Source organism: Eptesicus fuscus, chromosome 11 (genome assembly GCF_027574615.1).
Source record: "Eptesicus fuscus isolate TK198812 chromosome 11, DD_ASM_mEF_20220401, whole genome shotgun sequence".
Lineage (NCBI taxonomy): Eukaryota > Metazoa > Chordata > Mammalia > Chiroptera > Vespertilionidae > Eptesicus > Eptesicus fuscus.
This window is the reverse complement of record NC_072483.1, coordinates 17,850,117-17,872,826: the sequence shown is the minus strand read 5'-3', so window position 1 is coordinate 17,872,826 and position 22,710 is coordinate 17,850,117. Positions and strand designations below refer to the sequence as shown.

The 22,710-nt window shown below is 40.6% G+C and overlaps 1 protein-coding gene across 4 annotated transcripts in view; it reads right to left on the bottom strand.

Annotated features, from left to right (window-relative positions):
- Positions 1-1,776: 1,776 nt before the first annotated feature.
- Positions 1,777-22,710, bottom strand: part of R3HDM1 (R3H domain containing 1) — a 196,589-nt gene continuing 175,655 nt past the window's right edge. For all 4 annotated transcript variants that reach the window (XM_054722824.1, XM_054722821.1, XM_054722822.1 and 1 more), the window contains 6 exons: positions 21,695-21,798; positions 16,660-16,832; positions 10,278-10,422; positions 4,340-4,422; positions 3,847-3,931; positions 1,777-3,096 (listed from right to left, as the gene is read on the bottom strand). In XM_054722824.1, the coding sequence (XP_054578799.1) occupies positions 2,735-3,096; positions 3,847-3,931; positions 4,340-4,422; positions 10,278-10,422; positions 16,660-16,832; positions 21,695-21,798 (952 nt within the window). In that variant the 3' untranslated portion in view covers positions 1,777-2,734. The remainder of the gene's footprint in view (positions 3,097-3,846; positions 3,932-4,339; positions 4,423-10,277; positions 10,423-16,659; positions 16,833-21,694; positions 21,799-22,710) is intronic.

The window sequence follows — 22,710 nt, the reverse complement described above, 5'->3', positions numbered from 1 at the left end:
AACAATAGCCTCACTGATTTCTTACTTATTTCCTCTGAGCAGATGTCAACTCTTACAGGGTAAACTAAGGATCTTTTAGGATTTAATGTACAGCATGGTGACTATAATTAATACGGTGCTGTATATTTGAGAGTTGCTAAAAGATCTTAAAAGTTCTCACCACAAGGAAAAAATTGTAACTATATGAAGTGATGTTAACTAGACTTATTATGGTGATTATTTTGCAATACTAGTATATATACAAATATCAAATAATTATGCTGTATAACTAAAACAAATATGTCAATTAGACCTCCATTTTAAAAAAGCCCCCCAAACCTACTCTTAGGTTTACTAGGATTCCTACTGCACAAGTTAAATATTCAGAAAACTGAAATAAGCCACAGGGTTGTGGGATTTTTTTGTCTCCATCCCAATTCACGGGTTGAATAATTCTTGCGGCAATGCTGATCCTAATTATGTTTCCTCAAGATCTTCGACTCTAGTCAAAAATTATATTCAACAGGCCTTGAAAATTATTTTCATAATCCTTACTTTTTCCTCTATGTATAGCTCCTTAATCTGACTTGGTTCAAAGGCAGCTCCAACTTCTGCCCCCAGGAACCAAGTGTGGCTTTGCAAATGCTTTGGCATGCCTGAACATCTGTGCTGGTCTGATAACAACTGCTGCTCCTGAGCGACGCCCACTCTGGACTGCAAGCGAACCAGGCTCCAGGCAAGTTGTATATGACAGACCCTCCCAGCTTTTGTGTTTCCCAGCACTTTGCTTGGCTAACAAATAGGGAAAGCTTTTGATACAGCATTTGAGCTAATCTGGACAATCGGATGATCAATATATTGGCTAGGAACACAAACTCTTTAACCAAACAATATTCTATTTTTACTTATATAAGTACTAGAGGCCAATGCATGAATTTGTGCATGGTTAGGGTCCCTTGCCCAGTCCCGATAGGGGCTAATTGGGGCCAGCTGGCTGGGGGAGGGACTGAGGGAGGTTGGCTGGCCGTGGGAGTGCAATGACCACCAGGGGCAGCTCCTGCATTGAGTGTCTGCCCCCTCCCTGGTGGTCAGTGCATGTCATAGTGACCAGTCAACCAGTCGACCGGTCATAACGGTTGCTTAGGCTTTTTTATATATATACATGTTCATACTCAAATTGTCTATAGTTGATTGGCATTTTTTAAATATATATTTAATCTTCACCTGAGGATTTTTTCCCCCCATTGTTTCTTAGAAAGCGTGGAAGGGAGGGCTGGAGAGGGAAGGAGAGAGAGAGAAACATCAATTAGTATGCACCTGGAATGGGACCTGAAATGGGGCTGGGGATCTGAACCTGCAACTGAGGTATGTGCTCTTGACTGGGAATCAAACCTGTGACCCTTCAGTGCTCGAGCTGGTGCTCCAAACACTGAGCAACACCAGCAAGGTATTGGTATTACCTTTATGAGAGAATGAGGTGACATAAATCGTACCCACTAGAATCACTGCCACAGAGAAAGTGATGCTTTGTAAAACGTTTTGTAAGATGAGGGGTTTACTACACAATGCAATATACAGATGATGTATTATAGAATTGTACTCCTGAAACCAACCTATAACTTTATTAATCAATGTCACCCCAATAAATTAAATATAAATGAATAGGAAAAAAGCAAAAATGAGGGGTTTACTGTCTTTCATCTTTAAGTCTGAAATTAAAATCTGCAGGACAGGTTAGGTCTTTATTACTGGCACTCATTTAAAAAGGTGATTTTAATTTACAAAAGACAAAGTGGGTCTATATTTGTAAACATTTATTCTCTTGAACTGAAAAAGGCTTGCATCAGCACACGTTGTACAGCCTTTCAAATTACACAGAATTGAAAAAGAAGGTTCCTTGTAATTAGTGCAATGAATCTTTGATGTCCAGTGATCTGCTGCAAACAATGAAAACAAACTTTAAACTGCTTAAGAAGTTTCCAGCACTCATCAAATGCATTTCTGTAGGTGACAAAAAATCCACGAGGAGGGGAATGCAAATAAGTGGCATTTAGTTATTGGAAGGGCTTAAAAAAAAAGTATTTTCCAGCCTAGAATGATTCCTATTCCCCTTTGAGTCTAAGTGGTTTGATTGAGAGGCATTAAGAACATAATTTACTTCACACTTAATGGTCATACTACCTAAATGAATAAGGAAAGAACCCACTGAGGGAATTCTGTGTTTTCTGGAAATTGTTTCTGTGTTTAGAGATACAGGGGAAGAGTAATCTGCTTGTGGGCTCTCCTTAGTCACCCTTCAGCCCCTCAGAAAGACAGCAAATGGTTCTGACTTGGTTATTCCACTCCTGTATTCTTTTCCCCCAAATTCTATGTTGGATCACACTGTGCTGGCTGCAAAAAAGAAATACAGGTTGCAACTAATTGTAATAATTTTGAAGAATAATTTGCTGTACAATAGAGCTTTGGATCTGATACAAGAATTCAGAAATATAAAACAAAATAACTATAAAAGTCAGGAGACATTTGAACAGCATTTCCTCAGAAAAAGCTGTGACTCCGATGTGGATTCCTAGTCACTGGGGTGCAGTGTGGATCTCCCCGCTTTGCTGGAACACTGGCCTGTCTTCAAAAGCTGTTTCGCCCTGACCACACCCCCTAGGAGTCTCTCTCATGTTAACAGGAGCTCTGAATACCAAGCCAATTAAAGATGGGAGAGCACAGGGGAATCAAAAAGGCCCAGGGTCCAAGGTGACTGTTACTGAGAACTCGCCCTTTCCAAAATGTGAAAGTCATAGTGCTTCTTGCTTGTTCTCAGCTTAAATTTGTTAACTGAGTTAATTTGTTTCTTCAATGCATTCTGTGCAGCCGAGATGGAGGGGAATGTGGCTAGGACGGTGTACGTGGAGGCCAAGTCAATGGGTTTAGAGCGTTCAGAATTGATAGTGCTGTCCCCGCTGCCACAGCAGAGCGGGTGACGACGCAGCTGGGACTGGGACTGGGGGTCCCGCAGCCACCGGATCTTGGCGCCAATTTTAAAGAGTTCCCCAAAGAGCTTCTCGGCTTCCATGCGAGTTATTCCATCTGGTAGTTCAGTAATTTCCAAGACTTTTCCAACAACTAGAACGGAAAAGGTGTAGGATTAACAAACCTTGTTACTGAAGAGAGGCAAAATGTACTCTAAACCCAATATGACATAGAAAATAAACAGAATTTTCTAAAACCATTCAAATCCACAAAAGTATAACTGTTACGATAATCTTTCAAATCATTCCTATGTACCCCCTGGCAAGGAGTGTAGAGCTAATGGTGCCAACTACCCATTTCAGTCTTCACTGACAGCTGCACATACACAGCACAGCATTGCACAGTGGCTCCTCCCAATGAGGTGTGTGCTGGGCAGCTCCCTGCACCTCACGTTCCCAGTGTAAAACAAAGATAGCAACACTTGCCCTACGCACCCAAGGAAGCTGAGTAGAAAGTTAAAGTACCTATTTGACAGCACTTCGCCACAGAAGGTGACTATTTGTTCATTCACACTATCTCCATATGGATGTAAGGGCTACTTCCTTTCTCAAAGAAGAGAGGCAAAGAGCTCATTCTACCTGTACTTGTCACACACATCGTTTCCCGTTGGCCCCTTCACCCCTCCTAAACCCAACCTGTACCTTACTATGCTCTCAAACTTGAGATGAAATAGCTCTGAAAGAGCATATTCAAGCACCCTACATTATAGACGGCATAATTCCCTATGACCTCTGCAGGACTATAGGGAGAGGAAAACCCATTTCTGTGCTGGGGTACAGTTTAAAAGACTGTTGAAGTGGTCAACAGTTTGTAGAAGCACATCCAGCTGCCTCAGGGACACACCTGCTTCTCCTGCGCCAAGGTCAGTGGATGCAGCTTTCTTAGCTTGTTTCCTTCCTCGGTTTCCATGCCTGTTGCCAGACTGACCCTGAAAACCCACAAACAGATGAGAAATAAGGTTAATAATGATGACAAATATGTTTGTAATGTTTAACACTTAATACCTAACCATACTCAGTCTGGGTTTTATATTTCAGCAGAAAAATTCAATCCTAGGCCTCCTGAATTCTGCCTTTGTGGCAGTGGCCCACTATGACCAGTCACTTTCTGGGCTTTCCTGAGCAAGCATGCCCTGCACCCAGCCCACCTGGGAATACTGCCCAGCCAAGCAGCACCACTGTCCCCTGGCTCTGCTCTCGATGAGGCAGTGACAACACTGAGAAATCCACGGCTGAGGCAGGGAACTCTCCCTGTGCAGTGCCAATAGGAAGGCCCAGGCCTGCACTAAGCCATAGACGTAGGATGCTCTACAAGGTCTGAGGGCCGGCACTCTCACCTGTTGGGGTGGCAAGTGTCCATGCAGAACAGTAGGAGGGTTGTACTGCAGTGGTTGGCCAAGTAATGGATACCTGGCATCTCCTGAAAGTCAACAGAAACATTTTTATATTTTTCTCTACTCAGTTATAAAATACTTCCTGGAGTTTTCTAAATTGTCTCAGTTCAGTAGGTATTGACATAGTTTTAAAAGAATTAAAAGTTCCAAATATCCTTTAAAAAGCTGGGGTAAACTTCTCAAAGGACTAAAAACTAATAAAAGTGGTTATGAAGGAGGGAAAGTGGTGGGAACTGCGGTGACAGGGGATAGGATGAAGAGAAACTTCTCTTTATACCTTAACATTCCATATGAAACCCACCAAAATGACTATAAATACCCCCTCCAACCACTTGAGATGCTAAAATCCACATTTTCTCTAATGATTAACAATGAATATAACTTACATTTCAGAAGGAAAAGAACCTGAAAAAAATTAAGCTCCCTAGTTCCCCAAATTCACTATTAACTATTATATATATTTGCATGCATGTATCCTACCTAATAAAAGAGTAATATGCAAATTGACCATACCTACACTACACCCACAAAGCCACACCCACCAGCCAATCAGAGCGAGTATGCAAATAAACCCAACCAAGATGGCTACAGCCACAGAGAGCAGGAGGGAGGCAGGCTTGGGTTTCCCAGGCAACGAAGGAAGCCAAGCTTTCCGCCTGCCCTTGCCAGCCTAAGCCTCCACTCAAGACTACAAAGTTTCAATTATAGAAGGTAAACAAATCCAAACAGAAATGGTGGCAGCCATGGAGCTGGAAAGAGCAGGAGGCTAGGGTTGCCCCCGGCAATGGAAGAAGCAAAGCTTTCCACACACCCTGGCCGGCCCAAGCCTCCGCTTGAGGCTACAAAGTTTCAATTATAGAATATACACAAACCCCAAAAGAAATGGCTGCTGGCCGCGGAGCAAGCAGGAGGCTTGGCTCCGCTCCAGGCTACAAAGTTTCAATTGTAGAAGGTAAATAAATTCCAGATACCAGGGCCTCTGCTTGGGTCGCCAGGGGACATGACTGGCCTGCAAACCACCACAGGTCCCTTGCTCAGGCCGCCCCATGCCCCAAAGGAACCCCCCACCCTGATCCGGGACACACTTCAGGGCAAACCAGCTGGCCCCCACCTGTGCACCAGGCCTCTATCCTACCTAATAAAAGAGTAATATGCAGATTGACCATCACTCCAACACACAATATGGCTGCCCCCATGTGGACACAAGATGGCCACCACAAGATGGCCAGCAGGGGAGGGCAGTTGGGAGGCACCAGGCCTGCAAGGGAGGGCAGTTGAGAGGGAACAGGCCTGCAAGGGAGGGCAGTTGGAGGTGATCAACTTGCAGGGGAGGGCAGTTAGGGGTGACCAGGCCAGCAGAGGAGCGAAATTGGGGGCAAACAGGCTGGCAGGGGAGCAGTTAGGCATCAATCAGGCTGGCAGCGGAGTGGTTAGGGGGAGATCAGGCTGGCAGGCAGAAGTGGTTAGGGGCAATCAGGAAGACAGGCAGGCGAGCAGTTGGGAGCCAGCAGTCCTGGATTGTGAGAGGGATCCCAGATTGGAGAGGGTGCAGGCTGGGCTGAGGGACACCCCCCCTCCGTGCACAAATTTCATGCACCGGGCCTCTAGTTTATTTATATGCATACAAACATTGTTAGAGTCTTAACCAATAGGGGTAGTTACACTGTAAGCTTTCTTTAAAGTTTGTATTTTTAATTTTCACTTGTTTAGAAAGAGTGGCACAGTTCTTTAAGTTATTCATGAGCAAGTATCCTCTTCCTGAATCAATGAGTGTGGGCTAGTCAGGATGGAGACCCTCCAATTTTTTGGTTCACTCAGGAATGCCTAAAGTATCACATGGAAAGGGCTTAATCAATGATGACTGCAAAAACCTTGTCCTGGAGAAGAATGCTTTCATTTGCTATATTCTCTTATTTTAACCACAAATCCCCACATTTAGCACACTCCATGTTTGGAAGAGGGTGATAGGCAGGTGCTGGAAAGCCTGTTCAGGAAATGATACATCCCCTTTCTCTTGACAGTTTCATAGCAGAGAGAGACAGGGTGTGAACTTCCTACCCCTCTATGGGGCACTTTTCTGATGGTACTTGGGCAGCTCCCTGAAGAACACACCCATGACATACTTGCTCCTTCCCAAGCACTAGCTGAAGGGCAGATATGACATAGAGACTTGGCAATGAAATCAGACATGCACATGTAAATTGTGAAGATGCATAAAAAACAGCTGCAAAGAAGTCAGAGTTAAGTTTAGGCCTATGGAGCAGTATTATTTTCAAATACGGAGAAGAGGTTTTAGTCGGCAGTAACCAAAGATCCATCATTATAGACCGTGCTCTGTGCTCCTCTTGGAGCATTCATACTAGATGAGGCATCTCAATATTACTATATTGCCATATAGTTTCAACCTACATGCTATTTCAATTTCTTCTTTATTGTTTAAAGTATTACGTACGTCTTCCCCCGCCCCCCCCCCCCAGTGACCTCTCCCCAGCACTCCCAACCCCAGCACATGCCCTCACCCCCCTACTGTCTGTATCCATTGGTTATGCTCATATGCATGCATACAAGTCCTTTGGTTGATCTCTTACACCCTCACCCCCCACCTTCCCTCATAGGTTGGACAGTATGTTCGATGCTTCTATGTCTCTGGCTCTATTTTTGTTCATCAGTTTATGTTGTTCATTATATTCCACAAATGAGTGAGATCATGTGATATTTATCTTTCTCCAACTGGCTTATTTCTTTCTTTTATTTTTAATAAGAGAAAGCTTCTTTAGAAAGTCACAGAAGTGGAAGAAGTCAGCTGTAGAAGAAATGAGCTCAGGAAACAAGTTACAGAGGCAGAGAAGGGCCCCTGGAGCTTGGGTGAAAGGTAAGGGTTACGTGCCGGGGGAAGAAGAGCGGGAGGGGAAGGTGTGAGTGTGCTCTTGGGAGGAAGAACCGCCTCAATTCATAACATGCTTTATTTTTCTGGATGAAAGTAATTGGCTTTGTAGAAAATTTGGAAATATCGAGTATTGTTTACAAAGAAGAAAATAAAAAGCACCTTAGTAATTCCCTCATTTTTAACATTGGGGTGTGTACCTTTCCAGTCTTTGTTCTACATGTGTGTGCTCACACTTGTGTATATGCTATTTTATAATTATTTTAAAAAATGAAGACATAATTAACATAAAACAAAATGCACATCTTTAGTGTTAGGTTTGAAGACTTCTAACAACTTTAAGAGTCCATGTAACCATGCCCCAGAAAAGATAATGACAATTTCCATTTCCTAAAACATTCCCTCAGGCTCGTTTCCAGTCAACTCCATATCCCATCCATACCATGATCTGATTTCTTTTATTTTTTATTTTTTATTTTTATTGATTTTTTACAGAGAGGAAGGGAGAGGGATAGAGAGCTAGAAACATCGATGAGAGAGAAACATCGATCAGCTGCCTCCTGCACACGCCCCATTGGGGATGTGCCCACAACCAAGGTACATGCCCTTGACCAGAATCGAACCTGGGACCCTTGAGTCCGCAGGCAGACGCTCTATCCACTGAGCCAAATCAGTTAGGGCATGATCTGATTTCTAACGTTGGTTTAGTTCACCTTTAGTTGGAGTTCATATAATTGAAATCTTATAGTATGTCTTCTTTTGTGTCTGGTGTGTTTTTTGCTTAACGTAACTCTGAGCTTCTTCCATGTTGTTGCATGTCAGTAGTTTGCTGTGTTCATTTTCATCACTGAGCAGGATTCCATTGTAAGGATAGGCAACAACTTGTTTATTTAGTCTCCAATGTTGGATATTTGGATCTGTCCAGTTTGGGTTATTATAGGTTGTTATAAATGTTCTTGTACAAATCCTCATAAACATGTTTTCATTTCTCTTAGGTAAATACCTAGTAGGGCAACTGCTACATTGTAAGACACTATTAAATCTCTACTCAAAGTGGTTTTATCATTTTACACTCTCACACCAATGTGAGAATCTTAGTTGGTCTGTATCTTCACCAACATTTGGTGTTTTTAGTTTTTTTGATTATAGCCATTCTAATGGGGGCAAAGTAGCATTTCACTAATTTTAATATTCTTTTTCCTAATGAATAATGATGCTGAGCATCTTTTCAAGGTCTTCTTTTTTGAAATGTCCATAGAACTTATTTTTTAAAATCACCCACTTTTCAATGATTTCCCCTTTAAGTGATTATTTAAAATACGATTTTTAGATAACTGCATAGTATTCCTTATATATGGATACTAGAGGCCCGGTGCATGAAATTTGTGCAGTGTGTGTGTGTGTGTGTGTGTGTGTGTGTGTGTGTGTGGAGTCCCTTAGCCCAGCCTGCACCCTCTCCAATCTGGGATCCCTCTCACAATCTGGGACTGCTGGCTTCCAACCGCTCGCCTGCCTTCCTGTCTGCCTGCCCCTAACTGCTTCTGCCTGACAGCCTGATCACCCCCTAACCACTCCCCTGCAGGCCCGATTGCCCCAACTGCCCTCCCCTGCTGGCCCCGTCACTCCCAACTGCCCTCCCCTGCCGGCCTTGTCACTCCCAACTGCCCTCCCCTGCCGGCCCGGTCACTCCCAACTGCCCTCCCCTGCTGGCCCGGTCACTCCCAACTGCCCTCCCCTGCCGACCCGGTCGCCCACAACTGCCTTACCCTCAGGCCTGGTCCCCCCAAACTGTCCTCCCCTGCCGGCCCGGCCACCCCTAACTGCCCTCCCCTGCCGGCCTGGTCACCTCTAACTGCCCTCCCCTGCTGGCCTGATCGCCCACAACTGCCCTCCCCTGTCGGCCAGCTTGTGACCACATGGGGGCGGCCATCTTGTATGAGGGCATGAGGGTCAATTTGCATATTCTCTCTTTATTATATAGGATACCATAATCTAATACTTACTAAAGGACATTTAGGTTGGTTTGAAAAGATGTTTTGCTATAGAATAAACTCTTCTGTACATAAATCATTGTTTGCATTGATTGTATACATTTATCCTTACAATAAATTCCAGAAAATAAAATCAATCATTTCCATATTATTTTATAATCATTGCTTTTGTGTCTATTTCTCCAACTAGACTGAGCATTGATGAGGATGAAGACTTCATCTTATGCATTTTTGTACATCAGGGGAATAGCAAGTTCTCAATAAATGTTCGTTGAATAAATTTTTGAATAAACTCTTGAGATATATTACTCTAATATAGAAATTAGAAATATAAAACAAATATAGAACATTTTTTTATGGAGGAATGGGGTCTAAGGATAACAAGTTAAAACCATTTTAATTCTGTCATTGAAGTAATTACTAAATTAGTAATTAATTATTAATTAGTAATGAAATATTAAGGTCAGAAGAGACAAATATGCAAATTGACCGCACCTTCGCTAACCTAAGCCACGCCCACCAGCCAAGCCACGCCCACCAGCCAATCAGGATGATATGCAAATTACCCCAACAAAGATGGCTAATTTGCATATCAAGACAGCATCAAAAGAAGCCAAGAGCTGCAGAAGGGAGTAAAGCTTCGAAGAAGCAAGCAAGCGGGGGGAGGGGGGAAGGGGGAGGGGGCTAGAGGGGGAGGGGGGGGGAGGGGGGAGGGGGGAGGAGTGAAGTCAGGGCCCGGGCAAAGGGAAACGCAGGCGGGCTGGAGGAGAAGGCGGGGCGGGCGACAAGGGAGGAGTGGAGGCAGGGTAGAGTGCAGCAGGAAATCCTATTGCAGGATTTTTCCTGAAACGGGAACGCTAGTATGGTAATAAACAAATATGCCTGGTGAAGGTGGAAATGTAGTCCCGTGGAAAACTGGAAGGTAGCAATACCAAGATAAAGCACAGATACTACGATTGACATTTTAAAATTCTGTGAGGCTGTGACTAGTTGCGTGCACACTTACCTTGCCCAGGGATAAAAGGTCTAGAAAACGGGGGGATGATGGAAAGTGGTGGTCCAGAAGAACGAACAGTTTTCAGGGTGGGTAGCTGAGCTGGTGCTGGCGATGGAGCTGGTGAAATAATGGGACTACTGAGTTGAGGGCTGTGCTGTAATTACATCAAGAAAATGGAACAGCACTTTAGTTAGGATTTTTTCAAGTTTCCTTTGGACAAAAATTTTTATTCTTTTTGATTATAAATATGTACTTATGATACTACAATAACATATACTTGTCATTACAGAAATTAAAACATTATGTAAATTTATAATTTCCAACTCCTGAAGATAAGCACCGGTAACAGATTGTTTCTATGCATATGTATCCATACATCCATGTTTTACAAAAATGGAAATAGACTGTACACCCTATTTTTGAATCTTTCTTTTATACCTAGATGATAATATTGTAGATACTTCTTGATGAGAGAATATTTACATCAACCTCATTCTTTTTTTTCACATTAACTGTTTGTTTTAACATTTCATTTTAAAACAATTCATCCCTAAAGAAGAGTTGCAAAAATAGTACAATTCTCAGATTTCCCAAATGTTAATATTCTATTATACTGGATTTTCTCTTATTTTTTCTGAGCTATTTGAGATCAATTGCTCACAACACCTCCTATCCTGAAATAACTTGTCTATTTCCTAAAAACACAAAAGTACCACTGATTGTCACACTAATGCACCTTATAGAAAAAAAAAAATTGAACTAGTCCAGAATCCAATCTAGAACTGAGTGAAGTGTTGCATTTAGTTGCCATGTCTCTTTGATCTTCTTTAATCTGGAACAGAGCCCCAGTCTTATTTCTCTTTCATGACTCTGACATTTCTGAAGGTCATTCTGAAGATCAGTTATTTTGTGAAATGTTCCTCAATTTTGGTTTGCCTGCTGTTTTTTTAAAACATTTTTTAAAAATTGATTTCAGAGAGGAAGGGAGAGGGAGAGAGATATAGAAACATCAATGATGAGAGAGAACCACTGATCGGCTGCCTCCTGCACACCCCCCACTGGGGATCAAGCCCGCAACTCGGGCACACGCCCTTGACCGGAATCGAACCTGGGACCCTTCAGTCCACAGGCTGAGGCTCTATCCACTGATGCCTGCTGTTTTCTTATCAAAATGTTCATGATAACCCTGGCTAGATAGCTCAGTTGGTTAGATCGTCCCAATGTGCTAAGGTTGGGGGCTAGATCCCTAGTCAGGGCACACAAGAATTGCCCTACAAATGCATAAATATGTGGAACAACAAATTAGTGTTCTCTTTCTCCTTTCCTCCCCCTCTCTCAAGTCAATTAAAAAAAAAAGTTCATGATATACATTTGGTGAGGGAATACCAGAGAAGTGATATTGTGTCCTTAGTGCATCATACGAGAAGGAACATGCTGTCCATCTGTCATAACAGTACTGGTGATGTTTTTATTTCAATAGCTTGGTGAAGGTGATGACTGATAGGTTTCTCCACTGTCAAGTTATTATTTTTTCCTTTCTAGTTATAAATGTATCTTGTGGGGAGATCATATCTCTGAACAGAGATCATTTTACTTCTTTCCAATTTGAATGTCTTTTATTTCTTTTTCTTGTCTAATCGCTCTGGATAGGACTTACAGTATGATGCTACTTGAGAAGACACTTTGTATGATATCTACCTTTTAAAATTTATTGAACCCGGCCAGCATGGCTCAGTGGATGAGCACTGACCTATGAATCAGGAGGTCATGGTTTGATTCCCGGTCAGGGTACATGCAGGATGCAGCCGATCAGCATTGATCTTTCTCTCTCTCTCTTCCTCTCTGAAATCAATAAAATATTAAAAAAATATATATTGAGACTTACCATGTGGCTTAACATATGGTCTATCATAGAAAATGTCCCATGTGCACCTAAGAGAATGTATATGGTGCTACTGTCCAGTAGTGTTCTGCATATGTTTGTTAGATCTAGTTGGTTTACTGTTCTTTATTTCCTTACTTATCTTCTGTATGGTTATTCTAACCATTATTAAGAGTGGAGTATTAGAGTCTCCAAATATTATTGTAGAATTGTCTATTTCCCCTTTAAATGTGTACATTTTTGCTTCATGAATTTTGATTGTCTATTAGATGCATGCTTATATTTGTGATATTTTATTGCTGAATTGAAACCTTTATTAGTATATAATGTCCTTTGTATCTTGCAAACACTTTTGATATAATATTATTTTTGCTACTTTTTCTAAATGCCTTATAGTTCTTTTTTGTTCCTCATTTTCTGCACTAGTGTCTTATTTTGTTCCTCATTTTCTGCACTAGTGACGTTTACTTGACTTTTTTTTGTAGTAAAATGTTTAAATTCCTTTCTCATTTCTTTTCATATATATTCCATAGATTTTTTTCTTTGTGATTACCTTGGGGATCACACTTAACAGCTTGTGGACTGAAGGGTCCCGGGTTTGATTCCGGTCAAGGGCACATGCCCAGGTTGTGGGCTCAATTTCCAGCAGGGGGTGTGCAGGAGGCAGCCAATCAATTATTCTCTCTCATCATTGATGTTTCTCTCTCTCTCCCCCCACCCTCTCCCTTCCTCTCTGAAATCAATAAAAGTATATTAAAACAAAACAAAAAAATCCTCTTTTGGTTGCTGGTGTTATAAAATTACATTTCTATACACTATGTGCCCCCAAACTACCTAATAATACTTTTTTTTTAAACCTCATCTGAGGACATGCTTGGAGGGAGGGAGGGAGGGAGGGAGGGAGGGAGGAAGGGAAACATTGATTGGTTGTCTTCCTTCTGTACACTAATAATTCTTTCAAGTGCATTAGTCTCTTAAATAATGTAGAAAACAAAATGAGGAGTTACAAACCAAAGTTACAAAAATACTACCTTCTAGATAATTAAAAAAAAAAATCGAGTCTCTTAAATCATGTACAAAGCAAAAAGTAGAGTTACAAACCACTGGTATAATACTGTTAGCTTTTATAATTGCCCATGAATTTAACTGAGAGCTCTGTTTCTTCATATGGCTTTGTGTTACTGCCTAATGTCCCTTCATTTCACTCTGCAGGACTCCTTTGAGAATTTCTTGCAGCGTAGGGCTCAGCTTTTGTTTATGTGGAATTCTATATTTTCCACTTACTTTTGAAGGACAGTTTTGTCAGATGAAGGATCTTTTTAAAAAAATATATATTTTTATTGATTCAGAGAGGAAGGGAGAGAGAATCACTGATTGGCTGCCTCCTGCATGCCCCCTACTGGGGATAGAGCCTGCAAACTGGGCTCAAACCATGACATCCTGGTTCATAGGTAGAAGCTCAACTGCTGGGCCAGGTGAAGGATTTTGATTGGCAGTTTTTCTTCCTTTTTGCTAATCCTTATCAAGGATATTTGTTTCTATTGATTTTTTCAGAGAGAGAGAAAGGGAGGGAGGGAGAGAGAGAAACGTCAATTAATGGCCTTCTGCTTGTGCCCTGACTGGGGCTGGGGGTTGAACCTGCAACCCAGGTACGTGCCCTTGACTGGTAATTGAAACCAAGACCCTTTGGTGCGCAGGCTAACACTCTAACCGAGAAACACTGGCAAGGGCCAGTTCCTTCATTTAGCATTTCGGATATACTGACCTGCTGACGCTAGCCTCCAAAGATTCTGATGAGAAATCTGCTGATAATCTTTTTGAGGCTCCCTTTATGTGATGAGTAGTTTCTCTCTTGCTTTTAATATTCTGTGTCTTTGAAAAGATTTATTATAATGTGTCTCAGTATAAGTCTCTTTGAGTTCATCTTATAGAGTCTGTGGAGTTGCTTGACAATTATATTTATGTGGTTTTTTTTTTTTTAAATCAAATTTTGGAAGTTTTAAGCCATTATTACCACAAATATCCTCTCTGACCCTTTCTCTCTTCTCCTTCTGGGATGCCCACAATATGTATGTTGGTCCACTTGATGTCACACAGGTCCCTTAGGCTCTGTTTACTTTTCTTCATTCTTTTTTTCGGGTCTGTTCCTCTAACTTGGTATTTTCCACCATACTATTTTCAAGTACTCTGATTCTTCCTTCTGCCTGCTCAAATCTGTCATTGAATTCTTCTAGTGAATTTTTTCATTTCAATTATAGCATTTTCAACTCCAGAATTTACTTTTGGCTTCTTTTTAGGTTTTCTGTCTTTATTGATATTTCCATTTTGTTCATACATTTTCTTTCTTCAAATCACCCTTTAGTTCTTCAAGCATCCTTCAGACAGCTGTTTTTAAGCCTTTGCTAGGAGATCTGCCATCAGGTCTTTTTCAGGGACAATTTCTGTTGATTTATTTTTTTTCCTTTGAATGAGCCATAATTTCTTGTTTTTTTTTTGTATGTTTTGTGGGCTTTTTTGTTTGTTTAAAAGTAGATATTTGACTCTGATAATGTGGTAAGAATGGAAATCTCAGGGTTTGCTGGGATTTTTTGTTGTTATTATTTTTGTTTATTGATTGTTGCAGGCTGTTTCAGTGCCAAGGTCAGCCTGATAGCTAACTTTAAGGTCTTCTCAGGGTTTTATGGAGCCAATGCGGAATATCAAGACTATTTCCAGTTTTTCAATGTTACAACAGGGAAGAAAAAAATATCGGTGTACACATATTTTTGTATGCTTATTCCACAATTTTTACTGGACAAAATTTTAAGAAGTGAATTTGTGGATCAAAGGCTATGTACCTTGCACAATTTGGAAAAATGTCACTAAACTGTACTCCAAAAAGAGTTGTAGTAATTTACAGTACCACCAAGAATGTACAAGTGAGTGTGTCACTTCATATCTCTGCTGACAGTGCAAATTAGTAGTCTTTCTAAATTTTCCCAATTATATAGATAAAAAATAATTTTCATTTCATCTGTTTAATGGCTTTTGGCTACAGTTTGTGAGCTAGCCTCCTATAAATGATCTTTGCCTTTTTATTTTGTTATGATTTTGTTATGTGCATTGTAAATATTTTTTGTGTAATCTTTAAATAATATCTTTCAAAACCTTTTAATGCGGTAAACTTTCAAATATATAGAGGTGTAGATAGATGAGTATAACATCTTTTGACTGTATCAGTATCCAAGAAAGATCCATATGTTGCATCTGATTATTATATCGCGAGTCTCTTTTAATCTATAGCAGACTCATCCTTCATTTCAAAATGCCACTTATCTGTTAAAAAAATGGGGCCAATTTGTCTAGTAAAATAAGGACATGATATCATATAAGTTTTTTTTTTTTCTTCCTGGATTTTCTGTAAATTATTAGCTCGATTTAGAGGCTTGATAAGATTCAGGTTCAAGATTTATTTTTTATTTTTTAATTATTTATTATTTTTTAAAATATATTTTATTGATTTTTTACATAGAGGAAGGGAGAGGGATAGAGAGTTGGAAACATCGATGAGAGAGAAACATCTATCAACTGCCTCCTGCACATTCCCCACTGGGTATGTACCCGCAACCAAGGTACATGCCCTTGACCAGAATCGAACCTGGGACCCTTCAGTCTGCAGGCCGATGCTCTATCCACTGGGCCAAACCAGTCAGGGCAAGATTTTTTTTTTTAATAAGAGCACATCATGTGATAATGTGTATTTCCTCTATACTACATCAGGAGGCAAGTAAGTTTGGTTGACCCACTTTTAGTGATGCTATAATTGATCAGTTACTTCAAGTGTTGTCTGCCTCATCTATCCATTTTAAAGTTTCCCATAAGCCTTTTCCTAAAGTTTCTGGCATTTGCTGATGATTTTTTAAAATATGTTTTTATTGAGTTTAGAGAGAGATGAAGGGGGGGGAGGAGAGAGAGAGAGAGAGAGAGAGAGAGAGAGAGAGAGAGAGAGAGAGAGAAAGAAAGAGGGAGTACCCACTACTTGGGCATGTGTCTTGACCATGAACTTAATTGGTGACCCTGTGGTGCATGGGAAGATGCTCAAACAACTGAGCCACACTGGCCAGGCTGATGGTTTTTTTCTTCATCTATTATTTTAATAGGAATCCATAATGGTGATTTTAAATTCTACCATTGCTTTTACATTTATTAATTGTATTTCTCCTGTGATGAAGAGCATTCCCTCATCAACTTTCTGGTTACACTAAAATACAGTTTATATGAAAAAAGTAGGATAACAGCATAATTCTTTTTCTTTATCAAATTTTAGATCTAATTTATCTTCTGATTAAAAACATTTTTTGAATATGCAAAAGTTGGGAAATAATATTTAAATGTTGAAAAAATGTTCTGGATATAAAAAGTATTCAAATTTCTTTACTAATCTGTTTGAGGTTTCAAATTCAGTATTAAAGTTTTTAGGTCAATCTTCTATGACTAAAATATTGAAAGTATTAAAATTAAGCATCTTACCTGAACAATATTGTCTACATTGCTAAATTCCACACACTTCTGTCCTCTCTGGTGGTCACAGTAATATTTGTTTTGTTTCCACTGCGGGGGTGAGTGGGCCCGAGATTGTGGATTGTTTGGTACATTAAGCTGCATCATCACCATTCCTCCACTAGGTGGTGGAGGTGGCACAGCTGAAAATCAGAATTAGGATACTACATCAGCAAACAGCATCTTCAAAGACCAAGATAATGGCAATAATTGTACATATCTGAGACAACTATGTGATACCTTAATCAATAAAGAAATAAAAAAAAATTTTACATATCTGAACAAAATTTTACTATAATATATGTAACAGATTGAAACCCTAGTGCTTCTTGCTAAGTGTTGTTTAAAATGGCATTAAAAAAATAAAATAAAATGGCATTAAAACGGACTCTGTAGACCTAAATATCTCACTTGTCCTAAAACCAACAAGTCTATAGTTATTCAGGAAAGTCCAATTATCTCTTCCAGAAACTAGTGAAGAGTAGCACAATTGAGATATGATATATAAAAGTGCTCAATTAAAAAACTGAATTAGCCGAAACCGGTTTGGCACAGTGGATAGAGCGTCGGCCTGCGGACTGAAGGGTCCCAGGTTCGATTCCGGTCAGGGGCATGTGCGTTGGTTGCGGGCACATCCCCAGTGGGGGGTGTGCAGGAGGCAGCTGGTCGATGTTTCTCTCTCATCGATGTTTCTAGCTCTCTATCCCTCTCCCTTCCTCTCTGTAAAAAATCAATAAAATACATTTAAAAAAAAAAACTGAATTAATTGTCTGGCTGGGGTGTGGCTCAATGGTTGAGCATCAACCCAGGAACCAAGAGGTCACTGGTTCCATTCCTGGTCAGGGCACATGCCCAGGTTGTGGGCTCAATCCCCAGTGAGGGGTGTGCAGGAGGGAGCCGACCAATGATGTTTCTCTCTCATTAATGTTTCTATCTCTCTATTCCTCTTCCTTCTCCTCTCTCTAAAAATCAATAAAGCACTAACAAATAAAAAATTAATTTTAAAACAGGCATTTTTATAAATACAAAGAAAAATTGGGAAAAAATATCCTACAGAAACTTTGACATACAGTAGAAAGGTATTTTCTATTAAGTCGATTTCATGCAGTGTAAAAGTTTGGGACATGGGAATGGAATTAATTAACAAAGCACAATTTTAGTACCCTGAAAAGTCCTATGACTCCAGGAAAATCTGAGTTCTTTTATTATGTTTTCCCATCTGAAAAAGGAGGCTAGAAAGACCTTGGCTGACTTTAAAGAGCTGTGATGATTATATATATGTCAAAACACCTTGCTAATTGTACCGTAGAGATAAATGGACTATTATATCTATTTCTTATCAGATTTATTTCTTTTGTGTATCAGTACTGCAGCACTGCTGGTATTAGGCATATACTCTGCCTGCCACTCACCACTTCAGTGTAAGGTAAGGGAGGATCCTGTGCCCTAAAAGGGCCATAGTTTGCACTGCAGTAACCATGGTAGTTCCAATTCCCTGAAAATAGAACCAACCTGACCTGGCTAGGCAAACCACAGAAGGGCTGACTGCTTAGGGACACCTCAAAGTTATCCACAGCAGCCATGTAGATGCAGCCACTATTAGTCATTTATTTAATCATTTCTTGTTTCTCTGTTTCTCATAGACTACATGTCAATAAATCATTACAATAAAATAAGGTATTATGATAAAGAATTGTTTAAAACACTGGGGAAGTCTTTGGAGAAGAGGTAATTTTCCAGAATACACTATGCATTTTTATGCCAAAGGTACTTTTGTGTCTATTCTTCCCTCTGCCTAGAGTGTCTATCCACCATTCTCTGTTTGCCAAAATCCTGCTCATCCTTAAATTTTTACTCAAAACAAAGTTCTGTGTAAATTGAGCATGTAAGTATAAATAGGAGGCAAACTTGCTAGAGTTTAGATAGAGAATTCATGCAAATGTTTTATTCAGAGAAATGACATGAAGAGACTTCTGTTTCAGGACAATAATTTTTGAACTGTCTGTATATGTGCTTGAGGAAGAGAAAAGCTGGGTGTAGGGGAAACATGAAATAAGCAAAAACACCTGATTACTGCAAATAAAACATGAAAAGAAGTGACCAAAAGCAGCAGCAGTGGGGAAGGAAAAGAAGGTAACAGATTTGTGGAAATGGTGATGGCAAGAACGTGAAAAGAGAGAACAGAGAGAGTTAATTATGACTTTGAGCTTTGTTTTAGTTTATAGATAGGTAAGGAGAAATAGTAAATCTGAAGTCCCTTTGACACATCTGGGTTGGAATGTTCAGTAGATAACTGGCTATATGATCGTGTCTCAGCAGATAATAGGATTAGGGAAGTGTTGGCAAAAAGCAGTAGTTGAAGCCTAGAAGGCGTTGGGTTCCTTAGGAAGACCTTGAAGGGGAACCAGAGTGCGCCTAGGAGAGGATCCTAGAGAACATCAATATCTGAGAGGCAAGGAAGGAAGAGCCTGAGGAGAACAGGACAGCAGTGTGGTAATGGCAGCAGCAGGAATGAAGAAGTAGACTGAACCTGCCAACTCTGATTTTGCATGGTGCCTTAAATATCCTAGGTATACCTCAGCACATAGCAAGCTGAAACCTTTTTCAAGAAATGCCTAAGGAGAGGAGAAACCAAGATGGCGGCATAGGTAAACACCTGAACTGCTGCCTCGCACAACAATTTCAAAACTACAACTAAAAGCCAAAACGGACATCATCCAGAACCACAGGAAGGCTGGCTGAGTGGAAATTCTACAACTAGAAGGAAAGAGAAAAGCACACTGAGACTCACAGGAGCTGCGGAAGGCAGAGGTGAAGGGGCACACGTGGGCGGAGAGGGCTGGCAACTGAGTACACGGCTGGCTTTTTCAAGCGGGAGGGAGACAAAAGCTCCCGACTGGTCTGAACTCCAGTTCCAGGCGAGACTCTGGAGACCCAGACTCATACGTGGAGAAACTGGACTGTCTGGCAGGGGGCAAAACTTGAGGGCAGCTTTCTCTCAGAGGTGCTTGCAGCGATTACCTCAGGACACTGAGACCCAGGGGTTGGGCTGAAGGGAAGCCATTGCTGTTTGCTTTGCCCTGAGACTCCGCTCATCCAAGCTGAGTGCAGAGGCTTTTGCATATGAATGCCCTGGTCCTTTGAATTCTAAATTTACCTAACAGACTACAGCTGAGTCAGTGAGACTCAGAACATCCAAAAGAAGGCCCAAGGCCCCGCAGCAGCTTGCATTGCTTCACAGCTGGGCCTCATCTGGGCACCTCCAAAACCCAAACAAAGAAGAGGAATCTGCAGATCTCTCTGTAGCTCCTGTTGGGTGGCCTCAGGCAGAGGCTAAATTAGCACTTCCTTAGAGATCCAAGAGTCAGTGTACCCAGTGGTCAGAGTGGGACCATCCAGATTACAATTCCTCAGACCCATAAGGGACACACTCAGGGGGCAGACTCAGTGAGCACCAAAGCCCACTGAAGCAAGTCTTGTCTCATAAGGGTGTCTCCAGCACAGAAGTTCTCCCAGCATAGACACAGTTGATCCTCACAGCCAATTGGCCTGGAGGTCAATTCCTCCCAGTGATTACCAACAACAATCCAGGCTTAACTACAACAAGACTGTGCACACAGCCCACAAAGGGGTGCACCAAGAGTGTCCACCTCAGGTAACTGGGGAGGCTGAGCCACTGGGCCCTATAGGACACCTAGCACACAAAGCCACTCTATAACTCAGGGAAGCAGCCAAAATGCAGAGACAAAGAAACAGGTCATGAATGAAATAAATGAAGAAAAGCAAATGACTGGATATAGAGCTCAAAACCATGGTTATAAGGTTTTTCAAGAATTCTCTAGAAAAGGCCAATAAATTTAGTGAGACCCTCGAGGATATGAAAAAGGACCAACTAGAAATTAAGCATACACTGACTGAAATAAAAAATGATATACAGAGATCCAACAGCAGACTAGAGGATCGCAAGAATCAAGTCAAAGATTTGAAATACAAAGAAGCAAAAAACACCCAACTGGAAAAGCAAAAAGAAAAAAGAATCCAAAAATATGAAGATAGTGTAAGGAGCCTCTGGGACAACTTTAAGCGTACCAACATCCGAATTATGGGGGTGCCAGAAGAAGAGAGAGAGCAAGATACTGAAAACCTATTTGAAGAAATAATGACTGAAAACTTCCCCCACCTGGTGAAAGAAATAGACTTACAACTCCAGGAAGCACAGAGAACCCCCCAAAAAAAGGAATCCAAAGAGGACCACACCAAGACACATCATAATTAAAATGCCAAGAGCAAAAGACAAAGAGAGAATATTAAAAGCAGTAAGAGAAAAACAGTTACGTACAAGGGAGCACCCATACGATTGTCAGCTGATTTCTCAACAGAAACTATGCAGGCCAGACGGGAGTTGTAAGAAATATTCAAAGTGATGAATAGCAAGAACCTACAACCAAGATTACTCTACCCAGCAAATCTATCATTCAGAATTGAAGGTCAGATAAAGAGCTTCACAGATAAGAAAAAGCTAAAGGAGTTCATCACTGCCCAACCAGTATTATATGAAATGCTGAAAGGTATTCTTTAAGAAGAGGAAGAAGAAAAAGGTAGATAAAAATTATGAACAACAAATACATATCTATCAACAAGTGAATCTAAAAATCAAGTGAATAAAAAATCTGATGAACAGAATAAACTGGTAAATATAATAGAATCAGGGGCATAGAAAGGGAGTGGACTGACAATTCTCGGGGGGAAAGGAGTGCGGGGGGTGCGGGAAGAGACTGGACAAAAATCGTACACCTATGAATGAGGACAGTGGGGGGGGGTTAAGGGCAGAGGGTGGGGTGGGAAGCAGGTGGAGGGGAACTATGGGGGGAAAAAAGAGGAACAATTGTAATAATCTGAACAATAAAGATTTATCAAATTGAAAAAAAAAAAATAAGTGCCTAAGGAACTTAATTTTTCCTCAAATGAAAAACCATCATTCTTTTGTTCAATTATCTGTTCATACCTGCACACTGGTGGTTTTGAAGCTGCTGGGAATTGCAGGGTGAAGTAGTTCGAGGAAACTGTACTTGTTCTGATCCTGGATGTTGTAAGTAACCTACTGATGAGCTAAGGGGGAAAAAATAAAACAAACACAAAAGCACAGCACAATGAGACGGAGATGACTGTAAAGGTGCTTGGAACAAACAGTCCTACAAATTTCTTAAATGAAATTATTCTTCAAATTGATTAGCAGTAAAAGTCAAATGCAACTCTTTTCTCTGTGAGTTATAAATAATTATTTTTGGGGGGGTGGTGAGGGCATGTACCGGGGACGTAGGGGAGGCCGGGGGAAGGTCAATGGGAAAAAAAGGGAGACATGTGTACTACTATTTGTAATACTTTAAACAATAAAATAAAATTTAAAAAAATAATTATCTTTTGGATAATTATCTTTTAGATAATTATCATGTTTATTGTAATAATACCAATTTTTGAAACCAGGAAAAAACAACTAATTCCACTGCTCTTATTCCTTTACAAATTATTCTAAATATGCCTTTTGTATTGTTCTAATAATTACTTAGAAATAACTAACTTCATAAAATAGGTAATTTTTTTGGATCTCACTAAGCTGTATTTTATTTTATTTATTTTATTTTTATTTTTTAAAATATATTTTATTGATTTTTTACAGAGAGGAAGAGAGAGGGATAGAGAGTTAGAAACATCGATGAGAGAGAAACATTGATCAGCTGCCTCCTGCACACCCCCTACTGGGGATGTGCCCGCAACCAAGGTACATGCCCTTGACCGGAATCGAACCCGGGACCCTTGAGTCCGCAGGCCGACGCTCTATCCACTGAGCCAAACGGGTTTCGGCACTAAGCTGTATTTCAGAAAACAGAATATGCAGTTTGACAATGACGAGACTCAGAAAAAATACTGTATTGTTTAAAAATGTACTATCTGAGAACGTGATTCTGACATACGCTAACCTAAATACTGACAAAAACAAAAAAGGTGGTTAGCATAAAACTA